This window comes from Pseudorasbora parva, chromosome 5, assembly GCF_024679245.1.
Source record: "Pseudorasbora parva isolate DD20220531a chromosome 5, ASM2467924v1, whole genome shotgun sequence".
Classification (NCBI taxonomy): Eukaryota; Metazoa; Chordata; class Actinopteri; order Cypriniformes; family Gobionidae; genus Pseudorasbora; species Pseudorasbora parva.
The window spans coordinates 28,810,287-28,828,651 of NC_090176.1; the positions used below are offsets into that span (position 1 = coordinate 28,810,287).

At 34.9% G+C, this 18,365-nt stretch overlaps 1 protein-coding gene and 1 long non-coding RNA gene across 3 annotated transcripts; one reads left to right on the plus strand and one right to left on the minus strand.

The window, feature by feature from the left end:
* Positions 1–1,026: 1,026 nt before the first annotated feature.
* On the plus strand, positions 1,027–17,692 carry mlphb (melanophilin b). 2 transcript variants are annotated; one of them, XM_067443778.1, is made up of 15 exons: positions 1,027–1,455; positions 2,788–2,945; positions 6,458–6,679; positions 7,512–7,651; positions 8,999–9,040; positions 10,386–10,450; positions 12,160–12,252; positions 12,817–12,985; positions 13,317–13,537; positions 13,739–13,837; positions 14,973–15,212; positions 15,360–15,506; positions 15,620–15,691; positions 15,906–15,945; positions 16,785–17,692. In XM_067443778.1, the coding sequence occupies exons 2-15, from the start codon at positions 2,806–2,808 to the stop codon at positions 16,829–16,831; spliced, it is 1,737 nt and encodes a 578-aa protein (XP_067299879.1). In that variant the 5' UTR covers positions 1,027–1,455; positions 2,788–2,805; the 3' UTR covers positions 16,832–17,692. The 2 variants fall into 2 exon arrangements, with proteins under 2 accessions (XP_067299879.1, XP_067299881.1); XM_067443780.1 differs by lacking the exons at positions 1,027–1,455; positions 15,906–15,945 and having other exon boundaries at positions 2,447–2,945.
* On the minus strand, positions 2,784–5,938 carry LOC137075353 (uncharacterized). The gene is made up of 3 exons (XR_010905026.1): positions 5,717–5,938; positions 4,513–4,622; positions 2,784–2,916 (listed from the first exon to the last, which is right to left on the minus strand). It is a non-coding gene; the product is annotated as an uncharacterized lncRNA (long non-coding RNA).
* Positions 17,693–18,365: the final 673 nt, after the last annotated feature.

Here is an 18,365-nt window from a genome sequence, read left to right on the forward strand (position 1 = left end):
GCAAGATTGTTTCTTAAAAACAGTAAGTAATATAGATGTGATGTATAATTAAATACAAATTAAGGTAGAGGCTTTGGAATTTAGCCAGAGAACAAGCCATATTAATGTCATAGTTGATTAAAATATTACATAAAAATAAAAAATAAAAATAAAAGTCATTTCAATGGGTTACACATCTTTTCAAAACATTTCCAGAGACAAGTATGGGTTGTGAAAATTAAATGCAATCTTAAAACATTAAAATGCAATGTTAAATCAATAAAACCCATTGAACAGACTGTGTCTACACCACAAACTATCAAATCTGAAATGAAAATTAAAAAATCTACCATTATTAAGGCCATTTCGGAACCTGTTAGAGATGTTATTTCTTTTCTTGACGCCAGAGGGGGCTGTTCTAGCTAACCTTCTCCAAATAGAGCTGCATTCTGCTGACAGTTCATTATATATTTCAATTTCTTAGGCTTTTTAGCACAACACTTACCTGGATTTTTCTCTATATAATATGTGTGTGTGTATATGCATATGCATTTATCTGATACAAAATAGTATGATTTAACACTGCTTTAATAATGTCAGTCAGATTGCATAACTCTTAAAGATCATCAATTCAACTCAATCTGGGAAAGACAAAAAGTCTGCACTTTTATATCGCCCACTATATTCAATATTTATTCACACAACAGGGAACAAACCAAGCTTTGGGATGTTTAGTATTTTAGAAACTCACAGGTAAATCTTTCTGAATGTAGGCTTGGGATTTGTCATTTTCCCACATTCATGAATAGAAGCCCCTGTATAAAGAAAAGGCAAATGGTTGAAACGTTTTACATTTCTGCAAAATAATCTAACTTGGGCAAACTTAATCAGAGTCACCAGCCTAGAATGAATATTTTTTCCGGTTGAAATGAAGTCATGCGATAGGCACTTATTCGTCCATGGTCAGGCAAAGGCAATGACTTTTCAAACTAGCTTTGAATGGAAACAGTATAAGCACTTATTCTGTAGTTAATCAATTAAAATGGATGAACCACGACTGAGGGGTCTATTGAATTAATAATTATATGGAATTTTGCTAAACTACTCTATTCAGAAGTTGGGCGTAATAAAAAAATAGAGCATTTTATGGATCTATGGACATGCTGGTGTAAAATAACATCAATAACCCAAACATCAATAACAACACTATGTTATGTGTTCAAATATGTTTTTTGAAAACTGTGCCCATTATGCTGATTTAAGCTGTAACAATGTCCAGCTTTTGCTAAAGGTAATTAAAAAGATTAAATCAAATGCTGTTTCAAAGAGAACTCTGAGGTGGGGTTTAAATATCTCACTGGCCCTTCCCAACCCCAGTTAATTGGACATGTGATAAACACAGCAGTTTGATTTTCTGCCTGAAATTGGTCAGCTGAAATCCCACTGGACTACTACAGGCTGCTGACTCAAGTTCAGGTAAAACATTTTACTACATACTTGTTATTAGGCTATATAAAAAAGCCCTGTGTACATTTTATAAGTGTAATTTGTACAGTGTTGATGGTTTTGCAACATTCCTCTAAATCTCTATAGTAAGGTAGTCTTCTCCTGTTATATATGAGTGAAATAACATTCCTAGAGGGCTGCAGCATTATTTCCTATTGCTTAACAATAAACCAGTTTTCCATTGTATAAAGACCTTAAGGGTGAGCGGTAGGATATAAGAGCTTAAGCGCAGATGTTGAGTGGAATGGTAGATACAGTGTGCACCTATTCCAATAAATATTGTTTGTACAAAATTATTCTACATCACATAATTTTTATCATTTTAATAATTTCCCTAAAAATTATTAGCGATAATATTTCTTTTCCCACAATATGTGTTTGAAACTGTGCTTTGTATGCAAAATGTCAACAAACCCTTTCGTTTAGCAGAATGGCAAATCCGGTTGAAAGACTCCTTGTTGCTTTAATGTCATGAACTATCCAGGAAAGGCAGAGAACTTCAAAACATTATAACTTGTTAGAGCACTGCTGATTAGTTGCCCTTTTGCAGTTGAGAATGAATGCATCTTTGAATAAACATCGTCTTTTCATCATTGTAAAGGGAAGATGGAAACATTGCATTGGAAAACACGGATTTAAAAATCCTTTTCAGAGCTTAAAAATCATGGTCAGCTGCTCGTGAACAGCCAGTCACATGGCTACATGGTTATTCAAGTGTTTAAAGGAAGAACAAATTAAATTACTGATTCTATTTGGCTGATTTGTTTATACCATTAAAAAAATTGATGTTGTTTTCTTTAAGGAGCTAAAAAAATGTCCCATTATCAGCAAACAGTACATGGCTGAGACTTCTCTGCAATCTGCATATTAGTCTTATGATTAAACATCCCAAAAACAATATATATATATATATATATTTTTTTTTTTTACTCGTATGGGGGTCAAAAATGGTGATAAAAAAAAACATTAGAGCATCTTTATATAAATAATACAAGTTTAAGTATAAGTAGATTCAGCCCAAGTATGAATGGATGCCAGTCTAATGACAGAATGGAAAATCCAACATAATCTTTTCTTTTTTTTCTTCTTTTTTTTTACAAATAAGCTCACTCCCAAATGTTGCTTTTCTTAAACCTTTGAAGTGTCAATTCATTCTCAAGAAAATTATCTGAAAATAACAGTTTAATCTGTGAGAAGTGAATTACTTGTTCAGATTAACTGATGCTAGCATGCAACTAAAGAGGCCGAATCCTGTCTCTGGACACGTTTGGTAACAAAAGTGCACTGTGATTTGGTTCAAAGGCTCTATCATTCTACCAGATGAGATTTAAGATGATGCCCAGCAGCAGCAATGGGAAGAGTTTGGATCTCTCCAGGCTGACAGATGACGAAGCCAAGCATGTTTGGCAGGTAATCCAGAGAGATTTCCACCTGCGACAGAAAGAAGAGGACAGACTAGGGTGAGATATAATCACATTTATATGACATTAACTGTCAGAACAAGTACACCCAAACGTACATCCTTATGCATTTTGTACTGTATCATTGTTTAATAAACAGAATCATTGATCTCATCTTGAGATATCCCTTGGCGGTTTCCTCTGACTACCCCATCATTAGCCCAAACTGAACGATTGCTTACTCATATTGGATCTGGTAAACCTTAAGTGGTTTGCTGTATTTTGCTTACTAAAAGTCTTCTTTAGTCTGTTCATCATTTAACTAGAATCTGTGGAATGTCTGTCATTAATTTATTCTGCTTGAAAATATGGATCTCGGGAACATTTCCACAGCAATTAGCCATATGTGAATCCATTTGAAATAAATCTGAAATATTTTTTCAGCAGAGAACTTATGAAGAAAATGTATGTAAGTAGGTTACTTTACCAATGACACTTTTTGGAAAATATTCAAACCACCAAAAACATGTCTACTGAACATATCATACTAAAGTTAGTGTGATTATGTTGTTGACAACAGATTACGATGGGGCTATACTTCATGTTTTCTGGAAGATTCAAATGTTAGGCTTTGGCCTTTCATATTATAGTGGGGAAAGTGTCAAATTTACACTATTTCAGGGTTCAGGTCAGATAATCTTTTTTAATTATTATAAGGAGTGGCTTAATGACTCAGCTAGCCAAGAAAAGGTATTGTGAATGCATTATATCATGGTTATATAATGTACATCATATCTTGTGAGTCTACTGTCCGGACCATAACCATGTAATTTTTTTATTTTAATTATTTTATAATAAGGTCACAGATGTGGCCCACAGTTAGCCCACAGTCACTCTTATAGATACATGGCACTTCTTGTTCACACCACCTGCTTGTCTGTCACGTATTAACTTTATAGGCAATTTTGAAGGAAAAAAGCCATTCCTGTGAGAGGCCTGATATTCATTCTTATGCTGTCTTTGGGATGATTTTCCTTTATGTTTGTTAAAAAAAAAATTATAAAATAAAAAACAGCAGACTCCTCAGACACTTTATCAACAGGCTGAGCCCATGTATGTCTATAAATTCCATTCATTTTAAAAAAGGTAATAGGATTTGTCTCAGAATATTGAATAACATCACATGACTGACATTTTTCTCTCAATTCTCTCACAGTTGGAAGGCAAAAGCTAGCTCAAAATAGTCCTGTGGAGACTTTGTTGTAATGTGGTGATGATAAAAACTTAATGTGGTAATGCGATGTTACATTCACTCACGCATTGCGAACTTCAATTTTATTGCTATTACTATTGCTAATTTAGGCAGATAAGATAGGCTGGATAAGGCAAATTAATTAAGGCAATTCAATATGTAGTCTGCGACTGTTCTTGTTTCATTTTCACGCATGGCCAATCACAGTGTTATAAAAAATATGGGGAAATTGGGTTGAAATATGCATAGGGAAAACATTTTTGTAAAATTCTATAAAAAATATGTATTTTTATTTTAAAGAGTTATTGTCTAATCTTCTGTAGTTTTATGTCTTTAAAGAATTGATTATGCTGTAATGTAAGATTTTTGACTTACACTTGGACTTAAGCTGAAGTGCTTTCAACTTTTGCCAAATAAAAGTTGAAAGAGCCACAGGCACACATAACCATTCAACATGTGGAGGAAAGCTCTTAGCTGGTTTCTTCCTGAGAAGAGCAGATTTAGCAGAAATTACTTAAATATCCAACTTTTAATGCTACACAGCTGGGATAGAGAGGTCATTGTGCTAGAAGGCCACTTTGGCCATAAAGCTTGAGAAACTGGCACATTAAGAATGGATGTTTTTAAAAGAAGACTAGAGACCATGGGATAGAATGTGGGATAGTCATTTCCTCTCTCTATTATGCTGACTTGTGCTGATGATCTAAAGCAATCGGTGTCTAGTTGTTCAAAAGACATTTGATCAGATTGATTTCAGCTATCGGATTAAGTTAAATTATTTTTTTGAAACCTGAATCATAGTCAAGTCTTAGCATCTCTGAATCAAACTTTCAACATTTATTCTAAACATTTTACAAGAATTTGGATACCTTTTTTGTGTAGATTCAGAGTGGATTTCAGGAACAAAATCTAATGAAGCAGATAGAGCAGAAATCGTGGGACCCTTTAAGCCTTTCAGTGCAGTAAAGTATCAAACAAAGAAAAGATTATTTAAGTGTCATTTATTACTGTGTATTAGTTTATAAAGACACAGCCATCAGAGCTGAACCAGTTAAAAGTAGTTTCTAACAACTGCATCCTTTATATTTGTTTGCTTTTACTTATTTGTTGTGGGTCAGATGAGGTTATGACTGTTAAACATAATAACAAATAAAAAATGGAAGGGGATTTGGGTAAGCAAATCTAATGTTGCCTTAAAAAAACCAGCAACAAAAGTACCTTATCCATAGCAAAACAGGCCTATTAGCCCAAAAGATTTCCAGCTCTTTATCATTCTGAGATTACACTTCTTAAACAACTTAGCTTTGATCAGCTGTAACCCGTTAAAAACCTAGGCAGCTGATTTGTTGCCTTCTCACATGGCCTGTAAGGCAGTGTTTTGTGCATTAAGGCACCTCACGAAACTAATTTCAGACAGACTTCTAAGGCAGCGTAACAGTGTATGATCTACAGCAAAATAGAGAGCTTTGGTGAGAACTAAACAAATATTTAATTACTGCATTAGTAATTTCTCGCTAGAAACTAGGCCTACTTAAGAAGTGAAAAATGTTGGTAAAAAACAAAAACAAAACAAACGTACATTTGTACACTTGTGGCCTACACAAAAACTTTCGGACACCATCCTTTTTCCCCTAGCTCAACTGTCACATGATTGTGGGATATCAAAGGCAGTGAAGGATACATATGTCCCCTAAAAAAATCGATCAGATGAAGGTATCAGGAGACATGAAATGCCTTGAATCCTTCCTGCCTTGAAATGCGTCCTCCATTCAGCATTTTTCAGTTTTGGACTCGTAATCGCTAAATCTGTTTCGGTGTCGCACCTGTGTCGTGTGACGCCATCAAACGGTGCCGCTAATCAAATAAGCATTGGCCACTAGAGGGCTGCGAATGGCTGCGAACGATACGAAACCACAATTTTTTACGGTCTATGGAAACCACTGTCTATGTTCGAAACTAAAAAGTGACAAACTGAAAAAGTTATTTTAAAATAATCGGCAAGACACCTATGTTGATGCTATTATTTCGTTCCTAAAAATAAATACATAAAGAAACCAAGGTTTTGTTGTTGTGTGTAGTATCTAACGTTACTTACACCGTGGTCGTGCGCTGCAACCTTCTGCTGTCCAGCGCTGAATGACCCCAGGGTGTCCATTATCAGTGATCAGTAGCCTATTCTAGCAGTTTTGTCAAATTATATTTCATATTTAAATACGTTGTTTTACTTCGTTGACTACCATTTGGACGAGAACGATGCCACTTCTCCGTTACACATCACAAAGAATCAGCAGTGAATCTCTCATACTTTTTATTTATGCAGGGAACTCAAGACCAAAATAATGAAAGAGGATACGAAGAAAGAGCTGCTGGAATATCAGCCTAAACTCAGCGATTCCCTCTGCATCCGCTGCCTGCAACCCTTCAAATTCCTTGTCAACAGCAAGCGCCAGTGTCTGGACTGCAAACTATTTGTCTGCAAGTCCTGCAGCCGTTTCAGCAAGAAGGACCGCGGGTGGGTGTGTGATCCATGCCACATGTCCAGGTGAGCACCTGACTGACAGATGCGTGGGATTTGTACACAGGGCAATAGTGTGGACATAGAATCATTACGAATACCTAAAACTATTTTATATAAATTATCACATTCAATTCAACTGGATGTAAAAAAAAAAAAAAAAAAAAAATTACCTTATAGAGTTACTGCAGCCAGGCCCAGGCTTTAGACTGTAGCCTTGTGTGAATGATTTGGATGACTCATCTTCACCAGTTCTGCTTGCATTTAACTAAACCACAACCATAAACAGTTCACTTCCTGTAATAAAAAAAACAACAACGTAATTTTAAAAAAAAATCTGTATTTTCACTTTTGCTGTATAGGCCTACTTACTCTATACACTGTTGAAACAATGTGGAATTGTGAATATTGGCTATTGTTAGTGGGTTAACAGCGATCTGTAGTCTTACATTAACATTATTATTTCTTGCTTAAGTAAATTATGTTGTATTGAGAAGTAACATAAGAACCAAGTAGAATTAATTTAAACACTACTGGTGGTATTAGCCTATGAAATGACAATCTTTGGACTGACCAACAGTCTCATGGCAGTTTGTAACCATTTTACATTTTGGTGAATTGGTCGAATTTTGGTGAATACAATCACATTTGTACTTTTTCATACAATCTTCTTATGTCCCACTGTTTTAGTGGTGGACCTTCATGCTTATGGGTTGTTATTGTTGTTGTTTTTTTATCTTACATTTCCATAAAAACACAACACAAATTCATGTGATATCACACCTCGTAAACTGGTTGTTTTCTCATGAGATCCAGTTGGACTGACAGAAAAAACAAATTCTTTTCTTTGTTCCTATAGGATCCTTAAGATTGGAACTCTGGAGTGGTTCCACGAGAATGTACGCTCTCGCTTCAAGCGTTTTGGCAGTGCAAAGGTCATGAATTCACTTTTCAAGAGGCTAAACAGCGACCGTGCCTACTCTCAAACTGACCTCAGAGGTAACCTATAAACTGACCCTAAAAGTGGAACTCTGAGTAATTAGCAATCTTGATTATCACATCTATATCCTATATCCTATATCTTTAGTCTAAGGAACAAGAATTTGGAATTTGTTATGGTTGTACATGGACCTTGAAATGTTTGCTAGGAATCAGTTTTGTTTCATTCTGTTTTGTTTCATGGAGCTAGGACCATCTTGAGCTGAGATATAGAGGTTTCCATAAATGCCTGTATAACCCAAACGTTTGTTGTGGTCCATGACACAAAGACTGTGGTTAAACCAAGTCATATAAAAAATGCTTGTTTTACAATACCACTATAGAGGCAATCACTCCTAAAAAAGGAACAATAAATTAAAAATTGTCACGCAGATTTATCCTCTCATTGCAAAGAGCAGCTAAAGACCCTGTTCTAACCACTCAAGTTAGCATGCTGAGAATTCTCCTTAATTCTAATTGGAAAACTATCAGTTTAGAAAATCAGTTAGTAATTACAAAATTCTTCAAGATTCTTACTGTGTCATCTGTTAATGGAAAACATTTTTTGAAGCAGTATCTGACAGATGACTTACAGCAGGAACACTGAAGGCAGAGCTTAGAGGAGAGAGGCCCTCATAACTTTGAGGGATTTAGTGAGGGATCCAGAGAGAGAGGGGGGGGGGAGAGAGAGAGAGAGAGAGAGAGAGAGAGAGAGAGAGAGAGAGAGAGAGAGAGAGAGAGAGAGAGAGAGAGAGAGAGAGAGAGAGAGAGAGAGAGAGAGAGAGAGAGAGAGAGAGAGAGAGAGAGAGAGAGAATGAGAGAGAGAGAATTGGCTGTGCCGAATCATCCATGTGATTTACTTCTTTACACAGTCACATGTCTTCTTTCTCTCGGTGCCTGGACTCAAGTGTCTCTCTTTTATCCAATTTTCAAGCTCCATCTGTCCTGAATACAGAGTTCAGCGAGAGAACGTTGCTGTTTGGGTGAAATGAGATTAACAATGTTCCAAACAAAAATGTTACAAAAAGGTGTCTTAATTACATAATCTACATAATATTGAAGGGTGGGGCACACTGGCAAAAATAGGCCAACAGGCACCAACACTAAAGTTTGCTTTTGCAATTGAAATGTTATGTTCACACTGCCCATAAAAACACCTATGTGGTTAACACACCAATCCACCAAAATTCCAACAGCCATTGATATTTGGTGTTTGTTGAAGCAGTGTGAGGTAGCTTAAGTTGAAGCCACTATTTAATTCCTGTTTTGCTGTTTTCAACAGTGGTTGCTGTCTGTAACCAATCATAGCTCATTTTCTGTCTCTTGTCTCTCGCTCTTCCTCCCTTAACCCCTCACCCCATCACATAGAGCCTCGAGACGATGACACGCACAGCATGCCTGAAGTTCACAGTGAGTTAAAAAAAAGTCCTTTTTCTTTGAGATATAGACGTTATGAACGCTGATGTCATGCAAGAAACTAAAGTAATCCGTGAATGTCTTTCATCTGTCCAAACAATACAGCAGCCATCTGCTCTCACATTATCTTTGATTTAATAAGGCAGGGAACATAGAGAACAAAATGTCTGTGAAAGAAAAACACCTTACATAGCCAAAAACAAAAGTCAGAAGTATTAGCTATTTTACTGTCACCAACAATAAATATATTTTCTGCTCTCCCGGTCAATCCAGCTATTCAGATTTGACATTCCCTGTGAATGTTTTCTCTTTAGCCACCACACAACATAATACATAATAATGCTTTTTAGCAAGTTAGTTTTATATACTACATTGCCACAAGAATTAGGACACCCCTCCAAATCACTTTCCTGGCCACAGGTGTATAAAATCAAGCACTTAGGCATGCAGACTGCTTCTACAAACATTTGTGAAAGAAAGGGTCGCTCTCAGGAGCTCAGTGAATTCAAGCATTTCCAGGAGAATGGTATTTGCCTGCCAAGTGTAAAGTTTAGCGGAGGGGGGGTTATGGTTTTGGTATGTTTTTCAGAGGTTGGGCTTGGCCCCTTAGTTCCTGTGAAAGGAACTCTTAATGCTTCAGCATACAATCGATTTTGGACAATTTCATGCTCCCAACTTTGTGGGAACAGTTTGGGGATGGCCCCTTCCTGTTCCAACATGACTGCACACCAGTGCACAAAGCAAGGTCAATAAAGATATGGCTGATTGAGTTTGGTGTGGAGGAACTTTATTGGCATGCAGAGTCCTGAACTCAACCTGATAAAACACCTTTGGGATGAATTAGAGCGGAAACTGCGAGCCAGGCCTTCTCGTCCAACATCAGTGCCTGACCTCACAAATGTGCTTCTAGATAGAAGAAGGGTCAAATTCCCTTTTGAAAAATGACGCTGGCAATATAGTGCATATATCAGAGGGAAAATATAATTTTGCATTGAATGTTGAATTTTCTTTAAAAATGATTGTGTTGCATTTTTTAATAATAGCTGTAAACAATACAGTTTTGTAACTCCATGACTTTAGCTATATGACATTTTAAAAATGCCATAACATTTTTTATTTAATTTATTTATAATTTATAACCCATTCAAAAGAATGCTTCTATGATTTTTTCTATGTCATTTTTTATGACAAATCCAAGAGAAAGTGTTTAACCTACACAAAATGAAAAACTATTCTGAATATATTATTTAAAATGTGTTTGAAAAGTTGATATCTTGATAATCTCTGGTGTTTCTTGTCTGAGATCAAATAATGTTAATAACTATTTTCATCCACACAGCTGGCTCTCTATTTAACCAGGAAGATGAGCAATCTGAGAGGGCTGAAAGACGCCACTTCAGCCTGGTACTGTACCATCCCTTAAACATCAGAAACTGATGTTATTAGAATCCAGGGAAAACCAGAGGCAGGACCAGAGCATTATAGTGTGTTAGAAGTTCTGTCAGTTAAACCGTAGTGCAAAATCGCCCTCTGCTGCTCAAATCCTATTTTAGTTTTAACAGATTCATTTACAGTCGCTTTGGTACATTTCTCACATCACTATTTACATTTGCACAACAGTTAATGCAGTTCTCAAAACAATTATTACAAATTGCAAAACCTAGTTGATAACCTGCAAAAGCGTGTCACTTGCTCAAAATGGATAGCTCATTCCTCAAAAGCAAGTATTTGAATGAAAGTGTCAGTGTCATCAAGACGAAAAGACTATTCATAGCTGTGTCATGTTTTTATTATGAACATTTACTCTGTATATATTTCCCAAAGTAAAAAAAGTCAGATCTTGGTGACTACCTGAAGATCCTCAAGACAGCCATTTTAAAAATACAGTAAAGTTACACATTGCTGTATTTAGTGAGGTAACTGAGTATAAGACACTGGATATGTATGTTTTAATTTGGTCACAGCATTGTGAAAAATAAAAAAATACACCCTTATTTACAACAAACATAGACTCCTTTTAGGTAGAGCTGTGCACAACTGTAAACAAAATCGCAGTACATATTGGAACTGAACATGTACGGCATACATAGAATCATACATTCTCATCAGTGAAAGATGAGATTCACCTGAGATACATTTTTCAATTTGGGTGACATCTTCAGAAAACAAACATACAAAAAAGATTTTTAAAAATGTGTACAATTTGCTTGACAGAACTAGTTCAACATTTTTGTATGTAATGATTTAAGCAATGCAATGAGGACTATTAGTTTTATATGGAATGACTGTTCAGCGTTCACAAGTATAGTTAATTTTAACTGACATGACATAAGCAATTGATAATGTTATAAAACAGCAGAGAGTTGTATGAAAACAATTGATGCATGTCCAAAAGCATTAGCAATGTGTTGGAAGGAATGAGAAACTGCTACTATGATGTGCACAAATGACTAAATATTGTGGAGGCTGGACTAATTATTGTGCAAATGTAAAAAGTGATGTGAGAAATGCACCAAAGTGTCTGAGAAAAACTGTAATTCGGTTATGGTTTAAATTTTCCCTAGTTCTCATGATTTTTACTCCTCATATTGTCATCTGGAGGTGGTTTTGAAGATCACATGAACACCTATAATTCTAAAGAAAGCCAGTTTGAAGGCTATGCTCAAACCTTGTCTAAATCTGTCCCAATCCCTTTGTTTCATATATATGATGGGCCTTCACTGTAAAAAATAAATAAAAAAAATCAATCAGGTCTCGGACGGACGGACGGACGGACGGACGGACGGACGGACGGACGGACGGACGGACGGACGGACAGATAGATAGATAGATAGATAGATAGATAGATAGATAGATAGATAGATAGATAGATAGATAGATAGATAGATAGATAGATAGATAGATAGATAGATAGATAGATAGATAGATAGATAGATAGATAGATAGATAGATAGATAGATAGATAGATAGATAGATAGATAGATAGATAGATAGATAGATAGATAGATAGATAGATAGATAGATAGATAGATAGATAGATAGATAGATAGATAGGAACTAATGTTTGGTTTCTAAAAAAAATTAAAAAGATAACCATTTCTTTCTCCCTTAAGATGAGAAAAGGCAGACGGCTGCTTCCTGTTGATCCTCTTGAATTTAATATTGGCAATGAGAACTCCACTAATTCCCAGCCTCCATTACTTCTGGTTGGTATGCTCTGTTCTTGCACATCTGATGTCAGAAATAAGCAAATGTTGTGAACATATCATACAGCAAACACTGAAATAAGTGTGCAAAGAAACATTACCATGCATTGTTGATACAAAAAGTGTCTTAAATGGCAGTGCAAGCAGCTTTGAATCTTAAATTGTTTGGAAAAATACATTTGATTGGCAAATAAAGAATAAACGGTTAGCAGTGGTGTGAAAAATGTGTGATTTGTCCAACCATTGTGCTAAACAAATTCTGTAAAGTGCACCCGCTGAGCGTTTTCTGACTGTTAACAGTGATAAGACTGTGTTTAAATCTTGATTCTTTCCTCACTGAAGCAAATCATCACAAAATTAGTCAAGCCTAGGTTAAAATGACAGGGTTTGTTTTCTTATTTCAGTACAGACTCTTACTGAATTGGTATACTAGAAAATATTTACTTAGTAAATAGTACATGTAATTTTATTTGGTAAAATATGCTAAAAAAAATGTAAGCATATGATTTCACTGTTTAATAAATTTATTTTATTATAATTATTTATTCATTTCATTTTTTAAAGTATTCAAGCAGCCAAGAGAAAGTAACCCAGAGTAAGGACTCAGTAAATGAAGACAACTGGTCCACAGCCTTTAAGCAGATTCAGGAGAATGGAACACAATGCAGAGGTGATGAGATGAAGGACATGATGCAAATCAGCCAGAGAAGTCTGGACAAACCCTCTCATTTTGGTAAGATGTGCTGTCCGCTTCAATTTCCCTTACAGATTTTTGAGGATTTATATTTTTTCAAGTCCCTGCAGAGGTGAATGGGTTTCTCCTTCAGGCCATCCAGTGTTTTTTCTACTGTCAGGGAGATTTAGGCTACTTTCTGCTGGGAATATAAACCTAAGACACTATAAACAACACACTATTTGTTAAAAGCACTACAAAAATTACAGGAATTAAACTGACAGGACAAAATTCCTTCCAGGCTTGTTGGATAGACTCATAAATTACTTTTTAGTTCATTTCAGTATTTATATCATAAAATAACTTAAAGTGTTTTATTTGCTCTCTGTAGATGACTACACACAACACCTAGAACAGAAGATGACAAAATCTCGTTCCCTCTCCAAGATGAGCCTCTCTTCAGCTGGCAGCGCTAACTATCATCTCCACCGTGAGCTTTCTTACAGCATGGAAGACTCTGAGGATGATGATGATGATGATGAATCTGAGATGCATGTCATATACAGTCCTGCCCTACTTAGGGAGCCCTCACCCGATGAGGTTCCTCCACAGGTAAAGTCAAAAAATCATGACAAAAACTGTAGTAATGATCACCAGTCAAACTGATTTGACATTTGCACATCTTTGTTCAAATGTAAAGCTATAGAGGATAAAATGTATTATACTTCTGTAACCAAATGGGGCTTCATAGCTTCCTCTAAAAACAGTGTAGGTGTTGTTGGCACATGCAATACATTTTGTTTCTCTGTCTAGATTATTGAGCTCAACAAGCGTATGTCAGCAATCGAGACTCTTCTAAGCCGTTTAGAGCAGAAAATTACCTTACCGGTAATTGGGGGATCAGCGGAACTGGTAAGTTTGAAGTAAATATGTGCAACCAAGTGTCATAAATACAGTGAAAACTATAATATTGTAATATTAAAAAACAACTTGTTTTATATACACTGTCGTTCAACCATTTTTGATCAGTAAGATTGGCTGCATTTAATTGATAATAATTAATAATATTATGATATTTTATATATATATATATATATATATATATATATATATATTATTGATATAATTAAATATATATATATATATTTTTTTTAATACGGATATATTTTTAAATATAATTTATTTCTGTGATGCAAAGCAGCATTACTCCAGTCTTAAGTGCCACATGATCCTTCAGATATCATTCTAATATGATGATTTGCTGCTCAAGAAACATTAATGATCATTATCAGTTAAAAAAAAAAAAAAAATCCAGCCAATCATAACCAGGTGCAAAATTGTGTTGTGGCTGCGCTGTATTAAAAATGGTATATATTACATATTAGTAATTTTTAATTACAACTATGCCTCTATGTTAATGTGTCTCATTATAGATTAGACCTTTTTGTTTGAAACACTATTTGCTCCAACCAAAACGTGTGAAATTGTGCATGAGCGATGCTGTAGTGTGTGTGTGTGTGTGAATTTATTCCTGTAATTATAAAGCTTCAGCTTTAGTCACATGATCCATCAGAAATCCTCCTATTATGCTGATTTGTGCTCAAGAAACATTTCTTATTATCAATGTTGAAAACCGTTGTACTTCTTAATATTTTTTGCTTTTATTTTTAAGAGTTCTTTGATAATAAAAAATATTTTATTTCAAATATAATTTATTTGTAAGAATTTAAAGTATTTACTGTCACTTCGGATTATTTAATATCCTTGCAGAATAACCATATTCATTTCTTTATAAAAAATAAAATAAAAAAAAACGATTTGACCCCAAACTTTTTAATGGTTTAGGTAGTTTATACATTACTACTTTGAAAAATTCCTTAGTAGCATTCTATATTGGGTTCACCCACAGAAGAAGAAACATGTCATTAAAATATCTGGATAAGTCCATGAAATATAACTTGGCATCCATCAAGTTACTTTTATCACTTTTATCAAAAGGACCCTCCTCACATTAAATCTTCATGTAATTCTCCTGCTCTTCCTTTAGGTTGAGCAGAAAGAGGAGGATTTGTCTCCAGCTGACTTGGAGGAGCTTGAGCTCAGAAAAAAGCTTGATGAGCTTACTGAAAAAATAAGTGACAAAGGCCTATCGTCTGATGAGGAGGATGCAACAAAATCTTCAGAGGACTCTCCAAAGAAAGAAGCCCTTTACCATGCTTCAGCTATGAGAAGAGTTTCAGCTGGACTTGGAAATGTCAGACATGAGTTGCCTCTTGAGGTTGAGTGGGTAAGAGTATATAAACTATCAACACTTAAACATAGTGTGAATTTGTATTCATGTTTCCTTACAAATGCTTTAGTTCAGCAGTGCTTTGACTTTAACCCACTCTGCTGTTCTTAAGAATTTTGATATGTTTCTAATTGCATACACCAGAAAGCAAAGCCGAATGTACATAAATCCTTAAAAAAGCAGAAGCGGTTGAGTTCCTTTGAGTTCAGTAACACAACCAGCTGTGAACTGTTGCAACTGGAGGGTAAAGTTGCAATGGCAGCCGCCAGTGTCCAGAGCACTCAAAGCGGGGTACGCCAACATCAAAATGTACTCTAATATGCACTTCAAATCATAAACTTCCCATATCTTGCTATATTTGTCTTTTAAAAGTTTTTTTTTTTTTTTTTTTTGCTTATTTAAAGGTTACAGACATCCAGAAAAGAATCGCTGCTTTGAGTGCTGCAGGGATGACAGTGGAGACGTCCCGTAGACGGGTATGTGGAGATCAAGATGCTCAGTCACATTTTCCTGTTATATATATATATATATATATATATATATATATATATATATATATATATATATATATATATATATATATATATATATATATATATATCATTTCGACACATTATATAGAACAATATATACTTAGCAAGTTTAGAAAGAGGCTAAATATAGTTTTCTGTTCTTCCCTTCTCCATTCAGGCTCCTCAGCCATCAAGGATGTTGCATGAATTTCCAATTAGTAAGAGCAGTTCTATACTGCATTTTCGATAACATGTAATCCGTCATTTACATTCATTTAACGCAATCATCTTTGTGTTGTATAAAATGCAAAGAGCTATGATTTTCCTTTTCTTTTGCTACACAAAGGGAAAGTTTACCGAAACATTCGGCCATCATGTACTTACCCTCAGGTTGTTCCAAAACTGTATGAATATCTTTTGTCTGTTGAACACAAAAGAATATATTTTGAAGAATGTTGCCAATCAATGGGCCCCATTGATTTCCATAGTATTTTATCCCCCCAATACTATGGAAGTCAGTGACAAAAGTGTCATTTTTGGGTTAACTATCTCTTTAAGTGTGTCATAATTACATAGTACAATATCAAAATAAATGGCAATAATTTTATAAAATAATAACATTTAGCACAATGTAAATATTCACAAACTGATTTTTGTCAAGTTTTAGATTATACAACAAATAAGATGGCTACCACAGATCCCAGATACAAATCCCTATATTTGTAATATTCGTTTTATTTCTTGATTCCTCATAATAGATTCTGAACCACACACATGATTTTCATGCATAAACTGATAGCAATCAGTCCCCTGCTCAGCCTCTGGAACAAATCGACTATCCAACTCCTGTGGTCATAAAAGGCCCTGTGAAAAATCTTTAGTTTGGTTATAATGCTGGCTATAATAAAAATTAATTGAATTCCTTTTTTAGAAAGTCACTAAAATCTCTTTTCTAATAGTCAGTTTTAATCAAAATTCACTTAGGATTAATGTAAGAGACATAATGTGGAAACATGTCTTGTGTATACTAATAACGTTCTTTTTGTTTTCTCTGAAGGAGGCAGCAACGAAGCAAGATCTTTACGGAAGTTGGTCATCATGTGAAGAAACTTCAGCAAGTTAGCGCTCTCACGTATTTTCAGTGAGCCATGATAGAATACAAACTCACAGAGCATAAACATTATTTTAACACATTAATATATTTAATATGTCAAATCCACAGGGTTGTGTGCTGAAACTCCTAGCTTCATAATATATAGATAATACTTGCTTTAGTCTTTTATTAGATGAGTGTCAGATTATTCTGATAAATAAGAGGCTCACCTTGTAGCATGTGCTGTTTCTTAGAATAGAAAATATCAATTATGCACATAATAGAAAATGTATCTTTACTACACTTTGCTGTCGTTTTGATAAAAACTCAATATTTGTAATATAGTCAATATTTAATATCTTAGTTCCGATTTCTATGTAGTTTCCTTTGGTATATTTCATGAAATATTGTATTTGATATATTTTTCACATATTACAAATGTTTGTTTTTCTGCTTATTAAATATATTAAACCTTGTTCTTGTCTGTCACTTTGTTCTCTGTGCCAGCGATGTATTAATGAATCAATAACATTCCCATGCACAATTCCAACACATGCTGGGTTATCACCCTCTTCATATCAAAATCATATTTAATGTAAGGATGTTTTGTGTGTACACGTAAGCTGTGCCGCCTTCACCCTCCCCCAGAGGTATAAATTGGTGGATCAGGCTGTCCAGGATAGAATATCCTCAACCTGAGATTGACTCAAGAAAGCTGCTCAGAAGTTCTTTCATATACTCACAGCTATGAGAAGACTATAAGATCAAATCCTCTGAACAACTGCTACCTTAAAGATAACACATTTATGCTGCTTCTGCATTAAAGGATTTTTCATCTGACAGTAGAGGAAGACAGACTACCAAGTGGCGAAGAGCTAACAGCATCCTGTAAGTGTCAATGCACTGTATTTGACATAATATGTAGAATTCTATGTGTAGAAGACTTTTGTACCATTTAGTAAAACTACTAAGCTATCTAAAAATCTTGTAAAATGTAGCAGCATCAAACAAAACAAAAACCTTACCATTAAATGTAATTATTTTGTCATTTTCTCAAAGACATGTTTTATAGTAATGCTATATATGATTATATAATCTGCAAACAAAAAACAAATGTGGTAAGTGGCAAGCATTTTGTGGACTATTTTTTTACTGGTTATACTTTTGATTGTTTATTTTTGTAATTTTATTTTTTGCAGGTGACACTTTTCTCTCAATCTGGTGGCAGACACTAAGCCATGCTTGTAAAGCTGTATGCTCTGCTCTATATCCTTATGCTGTTAACACGTTTTACCCAGCCAAAACCTCATGATGAGCTTCCATTACGCTCAATGGGGATGAGGGGTACGCTTTTACATATTGAAACATTTTAAATGCGTTTGCTTTAATAATATATAACATCAAATATTCCTATTCTTGATACTATTATTTCCTGTAGATCCAAACATTGACGCTGTTTGGTATAAAGACAGAGGAATACGACCTGTCGGGAGATTTGGCCGACGGATGACTCAAAGGGGCGAAGGATCATATTTTGGAAAGCAC